Source organism: Dermochelys coriacea, chromosome 1 (genome assembly GCF_009764565.3).
Source record: "Dermochelys coriacea isolate rDerCor1 chromosome 1, rDerCor1.pri.v4, whole genome shotgun sequence".
NCBI lineage: Eukaryota > Metazoa > Chordata > Testudines > Dermochelyidae > Dermochelys > Dermochelys coriacea.
Window position 1 is genome coordinate 96,332,849 of NC_050068.2, and position 22,060 is coordinate 96,354,908.

Sequence of the window (22,060 nt, forward strand, 5' to 3'; positions counted from 1 at the left end):
CACATCAGTGGATTTTCACTTTGATTATAATGAGAACTCGCTCAAATTGATATTCACCTCCACCATAATTAGGTTCTACTATCCTAATACTCTTGGAATTTTGCAATGATCTGCTGAATAGATGTTAAATGATGCATTCCACAGGGATTATCAATTTAACTACTACTTCTGCTCTAGCTAACTCAGGATCAAAGAAGTTGTTGCTACTCCTTGCTCTTTCTCCTCTACAGAGAAGTTCCTGCTCCCAATCTAGTTAAGAGTGACAATTCTGAACCTTTCAAAAGGTTCTGTCCACCTCCTCCATAGCTGCCTCACCTCATGTAACAGCAGGAAGTTAAGAGGCCAGGCCACTCCTCTGGTAGAGAGGAGAGTATCTTTCAGTAGGAAAGCCCTCTGCAGATATATTGAAACACTACTTGTTTCAAGTTACTATGTAATAAAAACCTCTCTCCTATAACAGAGGTACTGATGAGGTTCCTGTAGGAGTCTCAAGAAAGAAAATTACTTGTATAAACAGTTATTCTCTTAAAACATGTTATAATAAAGATACACTCTTGGTACATGATCCTGGCACATATCTGGAATGGACTCGCTTAACCTTTAAGCCTGCTTTGAAAAAGGATATTTATACCTACGCTTGGAAAGATTAGATTTTTATCAGTAAATGTCAGTAGACAATCGATTTCACCCTACACACACAGCCAACAAAAAATATTTCCATTGATAACGACAGAAATTTACAGATAGGCAAAGTAAGAAAAATGCTGTTTGAAAACTTAGAAGTTTGATTTAGGTATAATTACTTTGTAAACTTACACATTGATCATTTGTGTTTTAACAACTATAAAGCTTAAACTCTTTTAATCTCAGAGTCTGTTATTAAATAATTCTTGTCTGACCCCTCCTATTGTCTGATCCTCCCACAACTTCCCACAGCTGTGAAAAATTACAATCAATAAAAACTGAAAAAAGCTTAAAACCCATAATTTTGCATGACTTTAATTTTATCAATTTACATTTTCAAAGTGTTTAAAAACAAATATTAATATTAACTGTCAAGTTATAAAAAAATCAAGTTCTGCCAACCTTACTCATATCACTGGACATATACTAGTGCAAAAAATCCTAGTGAAGATAAGACCTTAGAGAGGGTTTAGCTGCACAGGACATCTATCAATCAGTGGCATATTTCACCTTTACTAAGGGAATGTTTTTGCCCCTACTAATTCAGTTTGTTCTGTTTTTCAATCAAAAAGGTAGAAAGCACAAACTTATTCCCCTGTCTCTGTAAGGGGAGAAAGTTGCATAATATATCTTTACCACAGCATAGGATTGCTTTATTAAAATATAATTACTGGAATGTCAGAGTACAGAATCTTCGATTCCAGGCATTTTGTAGAGTGCCATTCAAATGAAGCATCTTTGAAGAAAAGATAATAATGCAAATTCTTTTACACTTAATGTCCTAGTTACGTTCTTGAAAAAATGCAACTTTAAGTGAAACGATGTTAAGCGAATCCAATTTCCACATAAGAACTAATGTAAATAGGGGTTAAGTTCCAGGGAAATTTTTTCACCAGACAAAAGATATTATATACATACACAGTATAAGTTTTAAATCATTTTTAACAAACAATTTAATACTGTACTCACCAATGATGATTGTGAAGCTTGGTTGAGGCGGGGCACAGCAGGGTTGGAGTGCAGGGTCTTGCCACATTCCGCCTGCCTGGCGCTCCAGCCAGGGAGCGTGGTCGGGGTGCGGGGGCTTGCCTGAACCCTGCTGGAATGCTGGATGGGCAGAGCGGGGCAAGTCCCTACACCCCGACTCCACTCCCTGGCAGGAGCGCCAGGCGGGAGGAATGGGGGGAGCCAAACAACGTTATAAGGGAACATTGCAGGACTTTAAGGGAGTATGTTCTCTAATAGGTCAGCGACCTAATAGTGAAACAATATTAACTGGGAGGATGTTGTTAAGTGAGGAGTTACTATATATGTTTCCATCTCATCTGTGAAGACGTGATTACATGAAGTGTTGATTTTTTCCTTACCATTGCAACTCCTCTCCAACCCTCTCTGATGAATCTTCAGCCAGCACTTTATACATATCATCTTCTTCAAGCTTTCGTTTGTGACCAGTAACAAATAAAGGATTCAACCACCTATTTGAATATACAATAAAAATTGTTATATTCAGTCAATGGAGCAGAAAGAGTAATTTACTTATGTATTAATTTGATTTCTCAGGTACTCACAAGCCTCTACCACCCTATTACTGTGGTAACTGAGCACTTCACAGTCTTTACCATATTTATCCTCACAACCCCTAAGAGGAAAGGAGTATTGATATTACAGATAAGGAACTGAGGCACAGAGAGACTCAGGGTATGTCTACACCGCAATTAGACACCCGTGTACGGCCTGTGTCAATGTAGAAGTTGAGTCTCGAAATGAAGCCTGAGCTCTGGGACCCTCCCACCTCACAGGGTCCTAGAACTTGGGCTCCAACCTGAGTCCAAACATTTACACCACAGCTAAACAGCCCCTTAGCTTGAGCCCCATGAGCCCAAATCAGCTGGCACAGGCCAGCTATGGGTGTCTAACTGAAGCGTAGATGTACCCAAGGTGACTTGTCCAAGGCTACACAAGAAGTCTGTGGCAGAGCAGTGAACTGAACCCTGGTCGCTCAAGTTCCAAAGTTAGCACCCTCACCAGCTTCCTTCCTCTCCACAGTCCAGACCCTGGGTATTGTATACTCGTACCAGCATAGAAAACAGTAAATAAAGAATATTTTGACAATCAGTCCCTTTTAAAAAAGGAGTAGAATTCTGGGTAAGTAGAAGAGCTTAAAATTTTCCATCAATAAAAAATGAGTCATAAAACGTATAGCAAGGAAATACACGTTAGAAATGACACTTACAAAAATAAAGTCAGAAAATAAGGTAAATTTGTGTCGCTATGGGACACACTATTATAGTAATATTTTGGGACTAAAAAGAGATAGGAATAATAACAATTCTTAAAATCCTTTAACAGTTTTATACAACAATTCTAGTGATATGTCCAAATAAATCATTAAATTGCGGATATGGTCCAGAATTATCCCTGTTACAGAATTTTCTTTAAACTGGAATCTCCTTCATAATATTTATCTTCCAAATGTACAACTCTACAAACTCTATAAACTCTACAAACTATAGCATGTAAATTAGACAAACCAAAATGTAAAACACTAAGCTAGAGATTGAAATCCCACACACATAGGAAGGAACTGTCCACTATCAGACAAAACATCTAAATCTCAAAAAACAAAAGAACTATATACTTCATTATCATCTCCAACACAATCTTCATGAATACTTTGGGTAGTTAACTAAAGGGCTTGGGATAGAAATAAACTGAGGGAATAACTGATTTTCCATTCAGTGGCAGAATTGAAAAATGCAGAAACGGAAAAAGAAAGTCCTCATTTTGGGTGGAGCCCCAAACCAGAAATGTTTTCAGTTTATCACAGAAATGAAGAAAAAAACCTGAAAAAGGTCAATTTGAGTCAAACATTCTGCTCAACCTGAAATTAATTTTTTTGAGGGTAGGGTTGATTTAGAAGTATAAACATTTTATTTTGAAAATGTAAAAAAAATAAAACATTTTGACTTGTTCAAAAATTTTCTTCATTTTTTTGGCCAAAACTATTTGCCAGATTTGACCCAAATTCACAAATAGTTTTGATCAACTCAAAACTGGTTGTTGTTGTTTTTTCATTCCAAAAATTTCACCCAGCTCCAGATATAAAGATGATATTTTCTTGCACTCCCATATCGCCAAAGGCACTGCCCTGCTCAAATTCTGTTGATGTCCTATCCTGAATTATTTCTAGAGCTGTATAAAATACTTCCTCTGTCAGAAATCCAAGGAAAAGAAATAACCTTTAATTCCAAGCTCTGCCAATTGTGGGTAACTCAGGAGACATCTGGTTGTGAGTGAACACAGAAACCTTATTTTAATTATGTTAAGCTAGGTAAAAAAAAACATGTAACTAGACATTTGAAAGCTGCTGAATCCTCATCAAAGAGTCAAGAGAAATCTTTGCAATGTCTCATGGAGTTATAAATATGTCGCGAGAAATTATATGGGGACACATTTCACGGCCTGATATCAATTCATTAAATATATGGAAAGAAAGATGCTAACCTCGACTAAGCAGAATATGGATGCAATACTAGCCAAAAAATTTACTCTGTCTGACCTGACAAGGCTTTTCAAGTTTAAAAATGTCAGAGAAAACTGCCAGTTGGCTAGCTCACTCACAAATATAAAACTTGATAATTAAAACGTTCACATTGTAAACTTTTAAATATAGAATGATTATTATAGAATGTTTTGCAAATACATTACAAAGTGTTCTATCAGCATTAATATTAATAAAAGACATAGTAAAAATGCAATTAGGAAGAAATGGACAGATTAACAAAGAGACATATTTCTATTAATGAAGAGCTCAGCTCCCATTTAAACAGCAAAATAAGTAGCCACATTTTCAAAAAGTTCAGTATATTAAAAAAGCTCTTTTGAAAATCTTGCCAGAAGTGTCACAGTGGGAGCTGTTGAGTACCGAGCACGGGTCATGTAAAATATGACCCCAATTATGGGCACTGAGTATTGATAACGTGATCCACAATATTTAAGTGATAGCAGAGAGAGTGGGGCCATGTCTACACTACAGAGTTAAGTGGACTTAAGTAATATCGATGATCATAAGTCATTTAATGCCATCGGTTGTGCACGTCCACACAATGCTCCTTGTGTTGGTGGAACATGTCCACAGTCATCGCTCTTACAACGACAGAGAGAGCGTTGCATTGTAGATCGCTATCCCACTGTGCAACTTGCCACCTTCTGCCACTGGAATCTCTGGGAACGGATCATGGTGCATCATGGGGACGTGCTTGCCGTCCCGTGATGTAGGTCTTTCCGTCCCACCATTCCATGGGCTTCCTACTTCATTTTGTGCTGTTTTCCAACCATCCTTGTAAACTGTGTGCCCACCATCTCTGCCTGGCAGCATGGATCCTGATCTGCTGACCAGTCTGATGATGAGCATTATGAACACAACATAGCTGGTTCTGCGGTATTTCATGAGCAGACATTCAAAACAGAGAGTGAATCAATCAGTGATGCCTGCCTCGCTGTTTGCTATGGAAACAAATAATTCAAGATTGCTGCTGGCATTCATGAACTAGCTTGCCACAGTAGACTGACAGTACTGGGCTCAGGAAACAAGCACTGAGTGGTGAGATCGCATCATGATGCATGTATGGGATGATGAGCAGTGGCTGTAGAACTTTCGGATGTGCCAATCTACCTTCCTGGAACTGTGGTGAAAGGACACCAGAATGAGAGCTGCTCTCACTGAGGAAAAGCAAGTGGCGATCACTGTATGGAAACTGGCAACTCCAGACTGCTACTGATCAGTCACAAATCACAGTCCATCTTGGGAGTTGCCAGGATGCAAGTGCGCAGGGCCATTAATCGCTTCCTACCACGAAGGACTGTGACTCATGATAATGTGCAGAAAATAGTTGATGGCTTTGAGGCAATGGGTTTCCCTAACTGCAGCAGAGCAATAGATGGAACGTATATCCCAATTTTGGCCCCCAACCACCTTGCAACAGAGTACATGAACCAAAAGGGATACTTCTCCATGATCTTGCAGGTGCTGGTGGATCATCAGGGCTGAAAAACTTAGGAGTTGGGCCTGTCTTCAAGGAAATTCGTATTAATAATAAGAAGAGAGAGTTTGGTTACAAGGGCAGAGATGAGGTGATAGGAATCTTGGAAGAAAAATTCAAGAGGGAGTTTTTTTGGTCGCTCATTCACACTGCTTGAGTGTGCATTGAAGAAAGGTTTGAACCAATGAAACACCATGAAAACACCAGGGTGGGGGGGCCTTATAAGCTGCAGGCAGACAGGAAAACACTCTTCAACAATTGTGTGGACCTTCACTGGACGCTGACACATGGGGAATGTTTGAATGTTCAATAAAGACCTCTATATCAAAATGGATATGTCACATTTTGCCATATGGGAAGCACTTTCCCCTCCAAGTTCTCCAATTTATTCATGTTGCAGAACTGAAGGACACTGAGGATTCTACTCATGCTGCCAGACACAGTCACAAGTGGTGACACAGCTTTTCGAAGCTCAGGCTAATTAAAACGTATCTTCAATTGACAATGGCCGACCAGAGACTGACATCACTTGCTATTTTATCGCTTGAAAATGTTATTGGCTAGTCTTTTGATCTCTCTGACGCTGTGCTTAAGTTCGGGAGGGCAAAGGCAAGAAATGTGACCTTTTGAACTAAAGGACTAGGGTTAACATTCTAAGGCTGTCACCTACTGTAACACATTTTAATACTGGCCCAACAAACGTCAGTGCACAGTTCAATTTCTTGGTAATAGTACATTTCAGTTATTCTTAAAATGAAAAAGTTTCTATAAGCTTAGTGGAAATGGATTTTTTTATTTACTAAAATGTGGCATAAATAAATACAGATTTACAGATCCTAGCGTGAAAATTTATAGTCTTATAGGACAGGGATAAATCATGCATCAAAGTCGTGAAATAGGCTACAAATACAATAAAAAAAATAAAGTATTCAAAAGTTTAACAAATGGAGGGGGGTACCAAAGATGCTCCTCGCCTGGGGCGCCATTTGGTCTAGGGCCAGCCCTGGTCCTTATTAAGTCCATAATTTCTGGTGTCTAGCAGAGTTATGAATTTAAGTTCCCAGGCTCGTCTTTTGAAGGTGTTGTGCTGGTTTCCTTTGAGGAAGAGGACTGAGAGATCAGATTATGGCATTATCATTCTGTGAAAAGTGGAAGCTGAAGTTAGACAAATTCAACCTTAAAGTAAGATGCAATTTCCTACTAGTGATGGTAATTAAAGAATTTAACAGCATAGCAGGGGAGGTGGTGGACTTACCATCACCTGGAGTTTTTAAAAGGAGATTAGATATCTTTCTGAAAGATGTGCTTTAATCCAGCTGCTGGGAGAAATGCTACATGTGTGCCGGGGGTCAGGCTAGATGGTTGTGGTAGTCCCTTCTGGCCTTGGTTGTGGTAGTCCCTCCTATCACCAGGTAGGATCATCTGAACATATCTCACCAGTTGACCGCTGACCTGACTTTATGACCTATGACACTGACTCAAGGGTGATTTTATGCTTGCCAAGGTAAAATGATATTATAAAAGTATAAGATGGAGTGTATTTCTTATTAGCTTATTAGGAACATGCATGGAGGGCAAATATATAAACATAAGCAAATGAGTTATTAGGCCGGTTATATGCTAGCAGCTGTGATTTAGCTGAATAGTGTAGGACTAAGGAGATATCTGATCTACAGTTATTTTGCACTGTCATTCTCAGAGACAAATGAGTAACCACAAATGGATATAATACACCACAGGATTCTGCAAGAAAGAAGTTGGGGGAGGGGAGCCTTTAGCAATTAGGTTGCTATGCAGTATCTAAGCAGTTAGACTGAATGATCCTACCTCATTTTCATTGGCAGAGGTTAAAATAGGGAAAGAACAAGTTAAAAATTATTTAGACAAGTTAGATGTCTTCAAGTCACCAGGGCCTGATTAAATACATCCTAGAATACTCAAGGAACTGACTGAGGAGATATCTGAGCCATTATGATTATCTTTGAAAAGTCATGGAAAAGAGATTCCAGAGGACTGGAAAAGGGCAAATATAGTGCCCATCTGTAAAAAGGGAAATAAGGACAATATGGGGAATTACAGACCAGTCAGATTAATTTCAGGACCTGAAAGATAATGGAGCACATAATTAGCAATCACCTAGAAGATAATAAAGTGATAAGTAACAGTCAGCATGCAAAGGAACTGGATGGAACTCCGTACCTGGTCCCCATGGGGGCTGGCCCAGGCCCCAGCCGTGCCCCCAGAAACATTCCTCCATGATCCCCCTGGGGGGGCCCCCACAGTTTGGGGACCTTTGATTTAGGTAATAGTCTACAGAGAGAGTACACTTATAAAGTTTGCAGACCACATCTAGCTAGGAGGGGTTGCAAGTGCTTTGGAAGATAGGATTAAAATTCAAAATGATCTGGACAAACTGGAGAAAATGGTCTGATGAAATTCTGATGAAATAAGATGAAATTCAATAAGGACAAATGCAAAGTACTCCACTTAGGAAGAAACAATCAGTTGCACACTTACAAAATGGGAAATGAGTGCCTAGGAAGGAGTCCTGCAGAAAGGGATCTGTGAGTCATAGTGCATCACAAGCCAATATGAGTCCACAGTGTAACACTGTTGCAAAAAAAGCAAATATCATTCTGGGATGTATTAGCAGGAGTTTTGCAAGCAAGACACGAGAAGTAATTCTACTCTATGATGATTAGGCCTCAATTGGAATACTGTGTCCGGTTCTGGGTGTCACATTTCAGGAAAGATGTGGACAAATTGGAGAAAATCCAGAGAAGAGCTATAAAAAGGATTAAAGATCTAGAAAAAATACTTATGAGGGAAGGTTGAAAAAATTGAGTTTATTTAGTCCGGAGAAGAGAAGACTGAGAGGGGATATGATAACAGTTTTCAAGCACATAAAAGGTTGTTACATGGAAGAGTGAGAAAAATTGTCCCCCTTCACCTCTGAGGATAGGACAAGAACCAATGGGCTTAAATTGCAGCAAGGACAGTTTAGGAAAAACTTTCTGTCAGAGTGGTTAAGTACAAGAATAAATTGCCTAGAGAGGTTGTGGAATTTTTGTCATCAGAGATTTGTAATGCAGGTTAGACAAACACCTGTCCAGAATGCTCGAGATAATACTTAGTCCTGCCATAAGTGCAGGGGACTGAACTAGATGACCTCCTGACGTCACTTCCAGGGCTATGATCTCTATGATCCTATGATTCTATATATAGGAATTAAGAAATAAGTGATACAAATCATTACTATGAATGCTTGATGCTTAATTATGGACATCCCAAAGACCAAATATGGATAAGAGCAGCTATTGACCTTCTAATCAGGGTAAAGGATCAAATATGGCATACATCCCTACTATTACCATAAGGAAGAGTACAAAATACCAAACTCAGTTCCCATTTCTTCAGGTTCATCAGGTCCCCAAGACAGTGTAACCTGAATCAGGACCTGCCTTCTGATGGGCTTATAGACGTTAAGGCCAGAAGGGACCATCATGATCATCTGCTCTGACCTCCTGCACATTGCAGGCCATGGATCCTGACCCACCCACTCCTATAATAGACCCATGACCTCTGGCTGAATTACTGAAGTCCTTAAATCATGATTTAAAGACTTCAAATTACAGAGAATCCACCGTTTAAACTAGTTGAAACCTGCAAGTGACCTGCGTGCCCCATGCTGCAGAGAAAGACAAAAATCTCCCAGGGTCTCTGCCAATCTGATGCAGGGGAAAATTCCTTCCCATCCCCACATATGGCAGTCAGTTAGATCCTGAGCATTTCAGCAAGACCCATCAGCCAGATACCAGGAAAGAATTCTCTGTAGTAACTCTGAGCCCTCCCCATCTAGTGTCTCATCACTGGCCATTGGGGATATTTGCGACTAGCAGTTGCAGACTAGCTACATGCCATTGAAGGCAGTCTCACCATACCACCCCTCCACAAACTTATCAAACTCAGTCTTAAAATAAATGATGTTTTTTGTGTCCCCTTCCGCCACTCCCCTGAGAAGGCTGTTCCAGAATGTAATGGGTCCCATATGAGGAGAGATTAAAGAGGCTAGGACTTTTCAGCTTGGAAAAGAGGGGACTAAGGGGGGATATGATAGAGATATATAAAATCATCAGTGGTGTGGAGAAAGTGAATAAGGAAATGTTATTTACTTGTTTCCATAATATAAGAACTAGTGGCCACCAAATGAAATTAATGGCAGCAGGTTTAAAACAAATAAAAGGAAGATCTTCTTCACACAGTGCACTGTCAACCTGTGGAACTCCTTGCTGGAGGAGATTGTAAAGGCTAGGACTATAACAGGGTTTAAAAGAGAACTGGATAAATTCATGGAGGTTAAGTCCATTAATGGCTATTACTCCCCCAGGAGTATTGTTTTGATAATATAACGCTGTCATATTGTCTCTTACTACCTGAACTGCTTTGTTTTTGAGTTGAGGCAGAAAAGACCTTAGAGTTAGTCTGATTGCTGTCAATTCTAAAATATTGATGTGTAAGTTCTTTTCCTTTGCTGACCAGTGATCTCTGACCAACAACTGGTCAGTCAGGTGGGCTCCCCATCCCAGAGTAGATGCATTCATGGTCAGTAATACTGATATTGTAGAGGGAATGAAAAGTGTACCCTTCCTTCATTTTCTCTAGTGGTTCATCGGTTTAAACAGTCCTTCTCCTTCAAATAGAAGGTCCGCTAGCCCCATTTTTGTCTCACGAGGAAGTCCCACTGATCTTAACCATGTGTGTCTCCTTAATAAGACAGCCAAAGCTACTGATCTTGCTGAAGTATCTGAGGAGTCAAAAGCCACTCTCAACTGTTGCTTCGCAACATTTATCAAATGCCGTTTTGACTGAATGACACTGTTTGTGTTCCCTTGAAAGTGCACAAAGAAAAGAGGACATTTTGCTCTAGAGATGGTATTGGTACCTAGCCATGACAACTTCAGAGTCAGATAGGCATATGTTTAATGTAGCTAAAGAAAGTATTTTTCTTCCTAATACGTCCAGCCTTTTCCCTTTCTTGTCCAACGGAGTACAGTGAACTTGAGCACCTTTTGATCTGTGAAGTCCCACTTCAAACACCAACAAATTAGGAGGTGGATAAGTATGAAACATAGCAAGTCCTTCTTGAAGGAACTTATATATTTTGTCTGCCTTTTTACATAGAGACTGAATGGTTGAGAGTGTTTTACAGCCTGTCTTTGCTGGCTGAAGCAATCCCTATAACAAGGGAAGTGAGGCTCATTGACTAGACACTGTGCCAAAATATTGAAGATAGGATGTGATGATTCGTCCACAAAAACAGAAGGAATATCTAGTATCTTTGACATCCAAGATACTAACTCATGAAAGGCTATAGCATCTTCCGATGGTGATGATACTGAGATGTCCCTCACATTTTCATATGTTACTTCTGAGTCAGACTAGCAGCTCTAGTTCAGATAATATTTCACCTATTTCTATAGATGGCTTGTTTTGAGTAAGCTGCATTGGCTGGTCCTTATCTGTTGGATCTGACAACTGCATGTCCTCCTGATACTCTCTTGCTGAAAGTCTGTCCCCATACATCAGTCTGTCCTGATAAGGTGCCAGAAATGGCCCGTGAGACCACTTTACCCAAAGAGGCATATGGCACTCCAGCCAAAACCCCATTGATGGATCCCTCTGAAAATATCTCTGTGCCCATGGATTCACTGAGGCTGCATTGAACTGATTATAACAAATTTTCTCTGGTTCTAATCTGTGATCCGCATATCTATTCAGGCTCCAATCCATTTGTAGCTCAGATGGGACCGGAGACGACAACCTCCTTGGAAAAAGAGAGCAGAGAGATGTTCTTCTCCAGGGATCCCAAAGGGGTCAGTGGAAGAGGCAGCAGCAGCAGCGAGCTCCTGGCCCTTTCCTCTTCTTCGCTGACTCTCAGAGAAGTAGTCAGCCTGACTGATTGTAGTAACATGACTGGTGTGTCCTGAGATGCAGTATCTGGGTCAACTGTCAACAGAGCCGGAGACAGATCTGCCCGATGAACTATTGCTATCACAGTAATTCTGTATGGATCTGACAAACCCTGATCAGTTCTCTTAATTGGATCCTTAGATCTCAACCCTCAGGACAGTCTCCGTAGAGGAGTGGCTCCTAACTCTGCTCGATAACTTGAATCAGAGCCTGGCTCCATAATGAGATTCTGTCCCCGTAAGTCCTTCTCTCCCAGATTGGCTTTGTAATGGGTCCGACATCAAGGACAGTGTACTTTTTTTTTTTTCCCCTCGGTACCACAATTGAGCCTTTGAAATGAGACAGCTCTGTCACTCATTTAGACCTTTTCTTTCCTTTCTTTCCCCCCTCCTCCCATATCCTTAACTTTTTAGGATCCTGCATCTGACATAGAAGCTGAATCTCGCTTCTTCCCTGCTGAATCGGATGGGGGCAGAGCCAAAGCCAGTCCCTGAGAACATAAGAATGGCCATACTGGATCAGATCAAAGGTCCATCTAGCCCAGTATCCTGTCTTCCAGCAGTGGCCAATGCCAGGTGCCCACAGGGAATGAACAGAACAGGTAATCATCAAGTGATCCATCCCACTGCCCATTCCCAGCTTCTGGCAAACAGAGGCTAGGAACACCATCCCTGTCTATCCTGGCTAATAACCATTGATGGACCTATCCTCCATGAGCTTATCTAGTTCTTTTTTGAACCCTCTTATAGTCTTGGCCTTCACAACGTCCTCTGGCAAGGATTTCCACAGGTTGACTTTGATAGCATTGTGTGGAAAAAAATACTTCCTTTTGTTTGTTTTAAATCAGCCGCCTATTAATTTCATTTGATGACCCTTAGTTCTTGTGTTATGAGAAGGAGTAAATAACACTTTCTTCTTTAGTTTTCAGAGTAGCAGCCGTGTTAGTCTGTATTCGCAAAAAGAAAAGGAGTACTTGTGGCACCTTAGAGACTAACAAATTTATTAGAGCATAAGCTTTCGTGAGCTACAGCTCACTTCATCGGATGCATTTGGTGGAAAAAACAGAGGAGAGATTTATATACACACACACAGAGAACATGAAACAATGGGTTTATCATACACACTGTAAGGAGAGTGATCACTTAAGATAAGCCATCACCAGCAGTGGGGGGGGAAAGGAGGAAAAACCTTTCATGGTGACAAGCAAGGTAGGCTAATTCCAGCAGTTAACAAGAATATCAGAGGAACAGTGGGGGTTGGGGTGGGAGGGAGAAATACCATGGGGAAATAGTTTTACTTTGTGTAATGACTCATCCATTCCCAGTCTCTATTCAAGCCTAAATTAATTGTATCCAGTTTGCAAATTAATTCCAATTCAGCAGTCTCTCGTTGGAGTCTGTTTTTGAAGCTTTTTTGTTGAAGTATAGCCACTCTTAGGTCTGTGATCGAGTGACCAGAGAGACTGAAGTGTTCTCCAACTGGTTTTTGAATGTTATAATTCTTGACGTCTGATTTGTGTCCATTCATTCTTTTACGTAGAGACTGTCCAGTTCGGCCAATGTACATGGCAGAGGGGCATTGCTGGCACATGATGGCATATATCACATTGGTAGATGCGCAGGTGAACGAGCCTCTGATAGTGTGGCTGACGTGATTAGGCCCTATGATGGTATCCCCTGAATAGATATGTGGGCAGAGTTGGCAAAAACGTTGCCAACTCTGCCCACATATCTATTCAGGGGATACCATCATAGGGCCTAATCACGTCAGCCACACTATCAGAGGCTCGTTCACCTGCGCATCTACCAATGTGATATATGCCATCATGTGCCAGCAATGCCCCTCTGCCATGTACATTGGCCGAACTGGACAGTCTCTACGTAAAAGAATGAATGGACACAAATCAGACGTCAAGAATTATAACATTCAAAAACCAGTTGGAGAACACTTCAGTCTCTCTGGTCACTCGATCACAGACCTAAGAGTGGCTATACTTCAACAAAAAAGCTTCAAAAACAGACTCCAACGAGAGACTGCTGAATTGGAATTAATTTGCAAACTGGATACAATTAACTTAGGCTTGAATAGAGACTGGGAATGGATGAGTCATTACACAAAGTAAAACTATTTCCCCATGGTATTTCTCCCTCCCACCCCACCCCCCACTGTTCCTCTGATATTCTTGTTAACTGCTGGAATTAGCCTACCTTGCTTGTCACCATGAAAGGTTTTCCTCCTTTTCCCCCCCCTACTGCTGGTGATGGCTTATCTTAAGTGATCACTCTCCTTACAGTGTGTATGATAAACCCATTGTTTCATGTTCTCTGCGTGTGTGTATATAAATCTCTCCTCTGTTTTTTCCACCAAATGCATCCGATGAAGTGAGCTGTAGCTCACGAAAGCTTATGCTCTAATAAATTTGTTAGTCTCTAAGGTGCCACTTTCTTCTTTACTTTCTCCTCACAAGTTATGATTTTATAAACCTCTATCATATCCCCCCTTAGTCGCCTCTTTTCCAAGCTCAAAAGTCCCAGTTTTATTAATCTCTCCTCATATGGCAGCCATTCCATACCCCTAATTATTTTTGTTGCCCTTTTCTGAACCTTTTCCAATTCCAATATATCTTTTTAAGATGGGGTGACCACATCTGCATGTAGTATTCCAGATGTGAGCGTTCCATTGATTTATATAGATGCAATATGATATTTTCTTTCTTAATGATTCCCAACATTCTGTTCACTTTTTTGACTGCCACTGCACACTGAATGGATTTTTTCAGATAACGATCCACAATGACTCAAAGATCTCTTTCTTGAGTGGTAACAGCTAATTTAGACCCCATCATTTTATATGTATAGTTGGGATTACATTTTCCAACGTGCATTACTTTGCATCTAACAACATTGAATTTCATCTGCCATTTTGTTGCCCAGTCACCCAGTTTTGAGAGATCCTTTTGTAGCTCTTTGCAGTCTGTCTGGGACTTAACTATCTTGAGTAGTTTTATATCAAAACTCCAAAAATCCAATTAAGAGAATCGCCTGCCACTGTCAGTGCTTCCTGCAATAAAGTTGCCTGGAGCCTGTTTTGCCTCTTTCCTTGCCCTTGTGGTAAATGTTGAGCAGATCGGACATTTAGAGGGAGAATGCTCTTCCCCCAAACATGCCAATTATCTGGCATGTGTATCTGATGCTGGGAAACCACCAGGCATGAGAAACACATCTTTTGAATTCAGGCTTCTTAGTCTTCTGATACATCATGTTATCCTTTGATTATCTCTAAATAAAACTAGGTAACCCTGTGTACTAATGTAACCTCTACTATGGATCCATATAGCAACAATGTAACCATCCAGCTGGTGATGGTTGTCCTAGAACATCCAGAATTCAGTAATGAGGGCGGGGGGGGGGGGGGGGAAGGTGTGTGGCTGCTCCAACGGCTACGGCTAGTAGAATTTTATTGTTCTGGCTGCATCTATTGCTGCATCCCATGAGAAGAAATATGCAGAGACCACTCAAAGGACGAAGTCCCCTTATTTTACATTTTGAACACTACTGAGTATACTGCCAACACTTAAACACTAATAAGCAGTTTTGGATCTAAGAGAGACGCAGAATTCCACACAAGATAAATCATAGCCAATATTGTGGTTTTTGGTTCTTCAGGGTTTTTTTTCAATTTCAATTAAAACTTCATAACCACCCCAAAGTCACATAATTCACAGGGATTACAAATCTTATTCTCACCGTTTATAGATCCTGGAATACAGATAAAGGACAAAAAAAAAAAAAAAGGCTTAAACCAAACTGATTATCACTACTGACAGACTCAAGTGAAACAGATTCAAATGTACAAAATAGGATTATATGAAGCTGAACATCTACCAGAAGTCAAATGTTCACAGTATTACAGATACATGGTACAACCTCATTTAAGATTCTTAGATACCAGCATTATCTGCCTTACATTTGATTAGATCAGAGCTCTATCCACCAATAAGGATCTTTAAAAGCTGTTGGTACAGAGAATTTAAGAATTAAAAATCAGTTAAGAGACCAGAAAATCTCTGATAGTCTAGATTGTCCTTGTAAACTTTTATCATAACTCTAGATAAGGGAACTCATGTTTTAAGACTTTTTTTAAAAAAGTGAAGCTTTATAGATAAAGAAAGGTTAGATGGGTGTTTTTTCTTTTTAAGTGAATTTATTCCTTAAGAAAGGTTTTGGTTTGAGACATCCCAAGACAGAAGTTCCTTATTTGTCCACAGAACAACATCAGCACAAGCAACAGCAGTGCAAGTTTCATTACCTTTCGTGTGTCTCAACTGGAGTGACCACTTTGGGGGATAAGAGTTCAGTTGTTATTCTTACTCAATCCCTAGACTATTTACTAAGAATAACAATAGGGAATACCACTTGTGAATGTGAATTGTGTGGCACAGACATCTATCAATTTAGAACTGAACTGAGACCATCTTATTTCCCACATGCTACTTCACAACCATCAAAGAATAATTAATTGCAGTCACTGCCAACCTGGACTGGGCTTGACTTGATAACCTAGAGGTTAGGTTTCTGTACTCCTATTAGCAAAACTCAGTCATCCAGATGGTAAGTCAGGCAATTCATCAGGAACTCAAGTCTTAAAAAGAGTAGGCTCCTCATATTTTTTCCTTTCCTCACCTTTGTGCTTTTTGTCATGCTACCTCTACTGCTCGGAAAGATCTTCCAGTTCTTGTGCATTGGCCAACTACCATTTCCTTCAAAAATATACTACTTGTGCAAAGCCTTTAAAAGTGTTCCTCGAGAGTAATTTGCATATATTAAAAAGGGGGATGTTATTGGAAGAGTCCCTGAGCATTCTCTGTTCAGGCTAAGAGAACATCTCTTATAGGGGATTAGAGGAACATGAGTGAGTGCAAAGGTACCACACCGATGTGGAAGTCACCAGAGAGGTGCTGTGAGCAGGCCGAGCGCCCGCCCCTCCAGCTCTGTCAATCATGTAGACGAGGGAGGAGGCCTTTAAAAAGGAGGAAACGGCAGGAAGATGAGAGAAGAGATCACCCTGTGCAGAAAACTGCTAGAGCGATCCCTAAAGTCACAAGGGGAACTCCAATCCAAAAGATCTCCACCTCTGTCCCTACGCGGAGTGCAGTATTCCCAATGTAAGCCTCACAGAGTGAGCCCAGCTGACTCTTCAAAAACTGCTATGCAAGCAGCACTGAAACAAGAAAGTACTGTTGGCCTTTTTCCTTTTGAGTTGGCTCTAGGAAGACATTATCCTCAGGACACAGACATTTCTTTTTTTTTTTCCTTGATCCCCCATCTGAAGATACTTAAGAAGACCCACAATGGGCACGATCCCCAGTTTGCAAGGACTAGGAAACCGGGGTCTATGTATAGGCCACCCATGGTAGATAACTGGGCATGGCCAGAGTCTCCCCACATCCCATCTGGGAGAAAAACCTAAGGGGACCTTTTTACAAGGATCAAGGACACCACTCTGGAAATAATCCAAGAAGTAATCTGTGTCCTTAGTGGGTCAAGAGAGAGTCACTTAGCAACCTGACACAAGCACACGAGATGTACTGCTCCTCAGAAACACTTACTCCTCTAAGACACCATCCAGAACCTTGTGACTGGAATAGGCCTCATTATCTGGACCAGCAGTTATAAAATGAGACTATCCTACAAACATGGACTTGATGGACATAACTGCATTCATACTCCCCTTGGTATGTTACCACATGATGTATCTTGATCAATCCTGAGTCCCATATAAAAAGGCTTCTCTGGGACTCTAAGATCACATACAGATGATCTATGGCTTAATAGCTTCAAGGCTGTCCAGGGAAAAGTTTGACTTCTTCCAGCTCCAATTACAGTGACTACACTGACATTTAGATGGGTGGCGGAACTTCAATGTAGGTGATTAGTCTCTGAAGAAACAGTAACTATACATAAATCATGGCGGGGGGGGAAGAGAGTAGGCCCTGAATGTTCTGGGGCCTGATTTTCTTCACAGAGCAGTTTCACATCAGGGTAACTCATGGGCCGAAATTCTGCCTGCACATGAGTGCAACTCATATTAACTTGAATGGGACTTGCACCTGTGTGAGGACAGATGTGGGTCTATTGACCTCAGCTGAGTTAATTCTCTATTATACAAGTGTAAGAGAGAAGAGAATTAGGTCCCTGCTATGGTTTTTGGAATCAACACTGTCAAGCCAGATGTTTTCTACACAGGAGAATAGGATCCTATCTCCTAAATCAAAAAGCCCTGCTATTCTGAGATCTGACAGTGTTCCAAAGGGCATTTCTTCCCTGATGGGAAAGAATTTATTACAGAGAGACTGAACTGATTGGCAGTGAATCACTTGCATGGTCCCTCAGTCTAGGGATGGTAGATCAATACGCCACTTGGACAGTGACTATCTGTTATATTGCGCTCAACAAAAGCTAGTATTTAAAAACGGTTTTCACTTTGTAGGAGAAGTCTGCAGAGTTTTCCAGAAATTGCCTAAAGGATGTATGTTATTACATGCATAATTAGCCTTTGGAATTCACTGCCACAAAATTATCACTGAGACCAAGCATTTAGCAGGATTCAAAAGAATAGTAGATATTTATATGAATAATAAGGACATCAATAGTTACACTAGATAGTATAAAAAAAGAGGGATGTAAACTACCAACGTCTGTGTTTAAGAAGAAATCGCCCTTAGCAGATTATTCCACAGCTGTCCACAAGGATTCTTGCACCTTCCTCTCAAACATCTGAGGTGAAATCCTGCTCCCACTGATTTCAGTAGGGCCAGGATTTCACCCCTGGACATTGTCACGAAGACAGATACTAGACAGAGGCTGCTCAAGACATTCTGATGCCTAGGCAAAACTTCAGCATGCTGCCCCCTTCCTCACAGGCCTAGGGTGGCAGATTTGGCCTGGCTGCCCCTCAGTCAAAGAAGTGGCTAGGCCAAATCTGCCATCCTATGCAACTGCTCAGTTTGCCTAAAGCTAGTGCAGCCCCTGATACCAAACTAATCTGATCACTCTTCTGATCCAATATGGCAATTCTTCTGTTTCCATGCTCTTTATTTTCAAATTACATAGAGATGTTACTGCCTGTGGGGCTACAATATTTAACAAAGCCACCTCCTGTACATTTCCACAAACTTTAATTCCTTATGAAGATGGGTTTGGAAACTGCATTTTTCCAATTCTCCTTAAATCTATTTGTAAATTACTTTACAGGAATCATCTGTTTATACTCAGCCTCCAGCTGTTTTTCAGGAGTTGGGCAGGAATCATTTTGTTTACCCAAATTTTTCCCTTGCACTCAGACTTTTTTTTTCAAGTAGCTTCATTAGGCACTGCCTTAAATACTGAGCTAAATATACAACATGCATTGTGTGCCCTTTAATTATCAGCTTTGTAATTTGATTACAAAAAGCAATAAAATTTTCTGGCATTATTTGTTCTTTGCATGGTTCTATTACCTTCTACTTTAAGTTCCTGCATGCTTTCTCTTACTGACTATTCCCTTATTCATGTATTGAATCAATGGTCTGGCCCAGTTTGGAAAAAATCTAGTGTTATTTACCATTTGGTTGTTTTTATCCCCAGAAGTATTAATAGAAACTACAACTTCAGTGTTCTTACATACAATAGAATGTGTGAATTCTCAGCAAGTAACCTGTAACATTCCTATTATTTTTTTATTATTCCCTTTAAGTTTTCTTTAATAGGGTCACCTCTTCTCTTTCATAATTTTTTATAAAAATATTTATCCCCCATCACAGAAACTATCGACAATTAAGTAAGTGGACTGAGCTATGTCATTTGTTATAAAAACTCTTGTGATTTGCAGTTTGGCTGCCACTTGTTCCTGTTTACTGACACTCTGTTTAAACAATCCCTTGGGTGTTGAAAAAGTGGATTTTCGTTTTGCTTGCACTACAAAAGAGGTTATTACATTCAGTGTAAAACTTTGAATTTTAAAGCCTTTGAGACTCAGCAATGCCCTTTGGACTTGCAGTTCCACTGCCAAGCTGAAATTCTGAAGCCTCAGAAAAAAATTTTTTTGTCCATAGCTTTTACACAATAGGGCCTGATCCTCCAATCTGCGGAGCACTATCCCTTAGTGGTGTTGAGCAGAAGTAACACATCCAGTGATTTCCATGTTACCCCCCAATTGTGAGGTACCATTACCCTGGCAACCCTCCCCCCCACTCGATGCTCCACAATATCAAAGTGCCGAGTGAAATGTTAGAAGCCATTTCAACTGCCTTACCCTTCACTCAGAAATCCAAAACCTTCAAACTCATAACATTCTGTCCCTTTTCCATGGGTCAAATTATGCCTACTTGCAGCAGCTTAGTGACCTCAGTTTGTGTTCCTGAATCACAGCTTTCATTTAGGGCTGGGGTGGGGTGGAAGTTCTCTAGCCCCCATCGTTGCTAAGAAAATCTTCAGAAAGTGAACAAGAAGTAAAACAATGCAGTGTTATTTGCCTGAATCTACAAACTGCCTGAAATCATAACCGCCATTATTCAGTTCAGGGTATGCTGTTTTATATCTTTATCAGTGATCTGGAAGAAAATATAGTATCACTGCTAGTAAAGTTTGTACGTGGCACAAAAATTGGTGGAGTGGTAAATAATTATGGAGATAGGTCAGTTATCCCAAGCGATCTAGACTGTTCTGTAAAGTGGTCTTATTTGAACAACATGGGTTTTAATTCAGCCAAATGCAAGGTCAGACATCTAGGAACAAAAAATATAGGTTACACCAGGGATCAGCAACCTTTGGCACACGGCCCGCCAGGGTAAGCCCTCGACGGGACGGGCCAGTTTGTTTGGCCTCTGGAGTCCGTAGGTTCGGCCAATCGCAGTGCCCACAGACCACGGCTCGCTGCTCCAGGCCAATGTGGGCTGCAGGAATTGGCACGGGCTGAGGGATGTGCTGGCTGCCACTTCCCACAGCCCCCATTGGCCTGGAATGGAGAACCGCAGCCAGTGGGAGCTGCGGTCAGCCAAGCCTGTGGACGCGGCAGGTAAACAAACCGGCCCAGCCCACCCTAGAGCTTACCCTGGCGGGCCACGTGCCAAAAGTTGCTGATCCTTGGGTTACACAGATGGAGTATCCTGGAATGGGGTGACACTGAAAAGGACTTGGCAGTAACAGCAAATAACCAACTGAGCATGAGTTCCAAGTGCAATGTTGCAGCTAAAAGAGACAACACAACCCTTAGAACACGGGAATATTGAGTAGGGATGGAGTATTACCTCTATATGTGATGTTATTGAGACCATTAACTGGAACATTGTGTCACATTCCAGGATCCACACTTCCAAAAGGATGTTGAACAATATGAAAGGTTCAGAAAAGAGCTACAAGAATGATTTGCAGTCTGGAAAAAATATACCTTACAATGAGATACTTAAGTGCAATATATTTAGTTTATCCAAGAGAAGGTTAAGACGTGATTTCATCACAGTCTACAAGTACCTACACGAGGAAGAGATTTCTAACAGTAGACAGAATCTAGCAGAATAAGGCACAACAAGATTGAGTGGTTGCAAGTTGCAGCCAAAGTCAGACTAGAAATGAGATGCAAAATTTTAATAGTGAGGGTAATTGGCCATTGGAACAACTTAACATAGGGAAATGGTGAATTCTTTAGCACCTGAATCAGGACTGGAAGTCTTTCTAAAAGATATGCTATAGCTCAAACAGAAGTAATGGGCTTGATACAGGTAATACTGGATGAAATTCTATTTCCTGTGTTATGCTGGTGGTCAGATGATCATAATGATGCCATCTGGTCTTAATCTGTTAAAAGAACTGTTGATGCTGAAGCCTATCAGTGGTAATTTAAATATTAATTATTTTGTTGATAATTAAAGCATGCAAAAAAGAGACAGCCAACCGTAATATGGAGATCTGTACAATCTACTGCAAATGGCATCGCACTTTGTCTTAACTTTTCACTTTGCATCGCACTTTGTCTTAACAAGTGGCTGGAGTGTAGGATGTAAACAGAATTAGGAGAACATTCCCTCTACCACCCACATTTGACTTTGTTCTCTCCCCTTTCTTTCTTTCCAGATGTGCATTGGGAATTTCTCGAAGTGGAGGAAGCAAAGGGGCAGAGGTATTATTTATGAGCAAAGTGACAGGAACAGGCAGCACACTGTAGTCCTAATTTTCAATTTTTGCAGAGATTTGGGATGGGGTGAGTGAAGGTTGTAATCTCTGAGAAATTTTTGGTTAGTCTGCACCACCTGGGACATTTCAGAGGCAAAAAATCATTCGGTTATTTGATTGGTTCTAAATTGCAAATGCATATAAACCATATCC

The 22,060-nt window shown here is 40.7% G+C and overlaps 1 protein-coding gene across 8 annotated transcripts in view; it reads right to left on the bottom strand.

The window, feature by feature from the left end:
• ABCC4 (ATP binding cassette subfamily C member 4) overlaps positions 1-22,060 on the bottom strand; it is a 199,697-nt gene that overhangs the window by 172,085 nt on the left and 5,552 nt on the right. For all 8 annotated transcript variants that reach the window (XR_005295447.2, XR_005295451.2, XM_043504664.1 and 5 more), the window contains exon 2: positions 2,052-2,162. Coding sequence is in view for 6 of the 8 variants with exons in the window: in XM_043504664.1 (XP_043360599.1) it covers positions 2,052-2,162 (111 nt within the window). In the remaining 2 variants the exon portion in view is untranslated. The remainder of the gene's footprint in view (positions 1-2,051; positions 2,163-22,060) is intronic.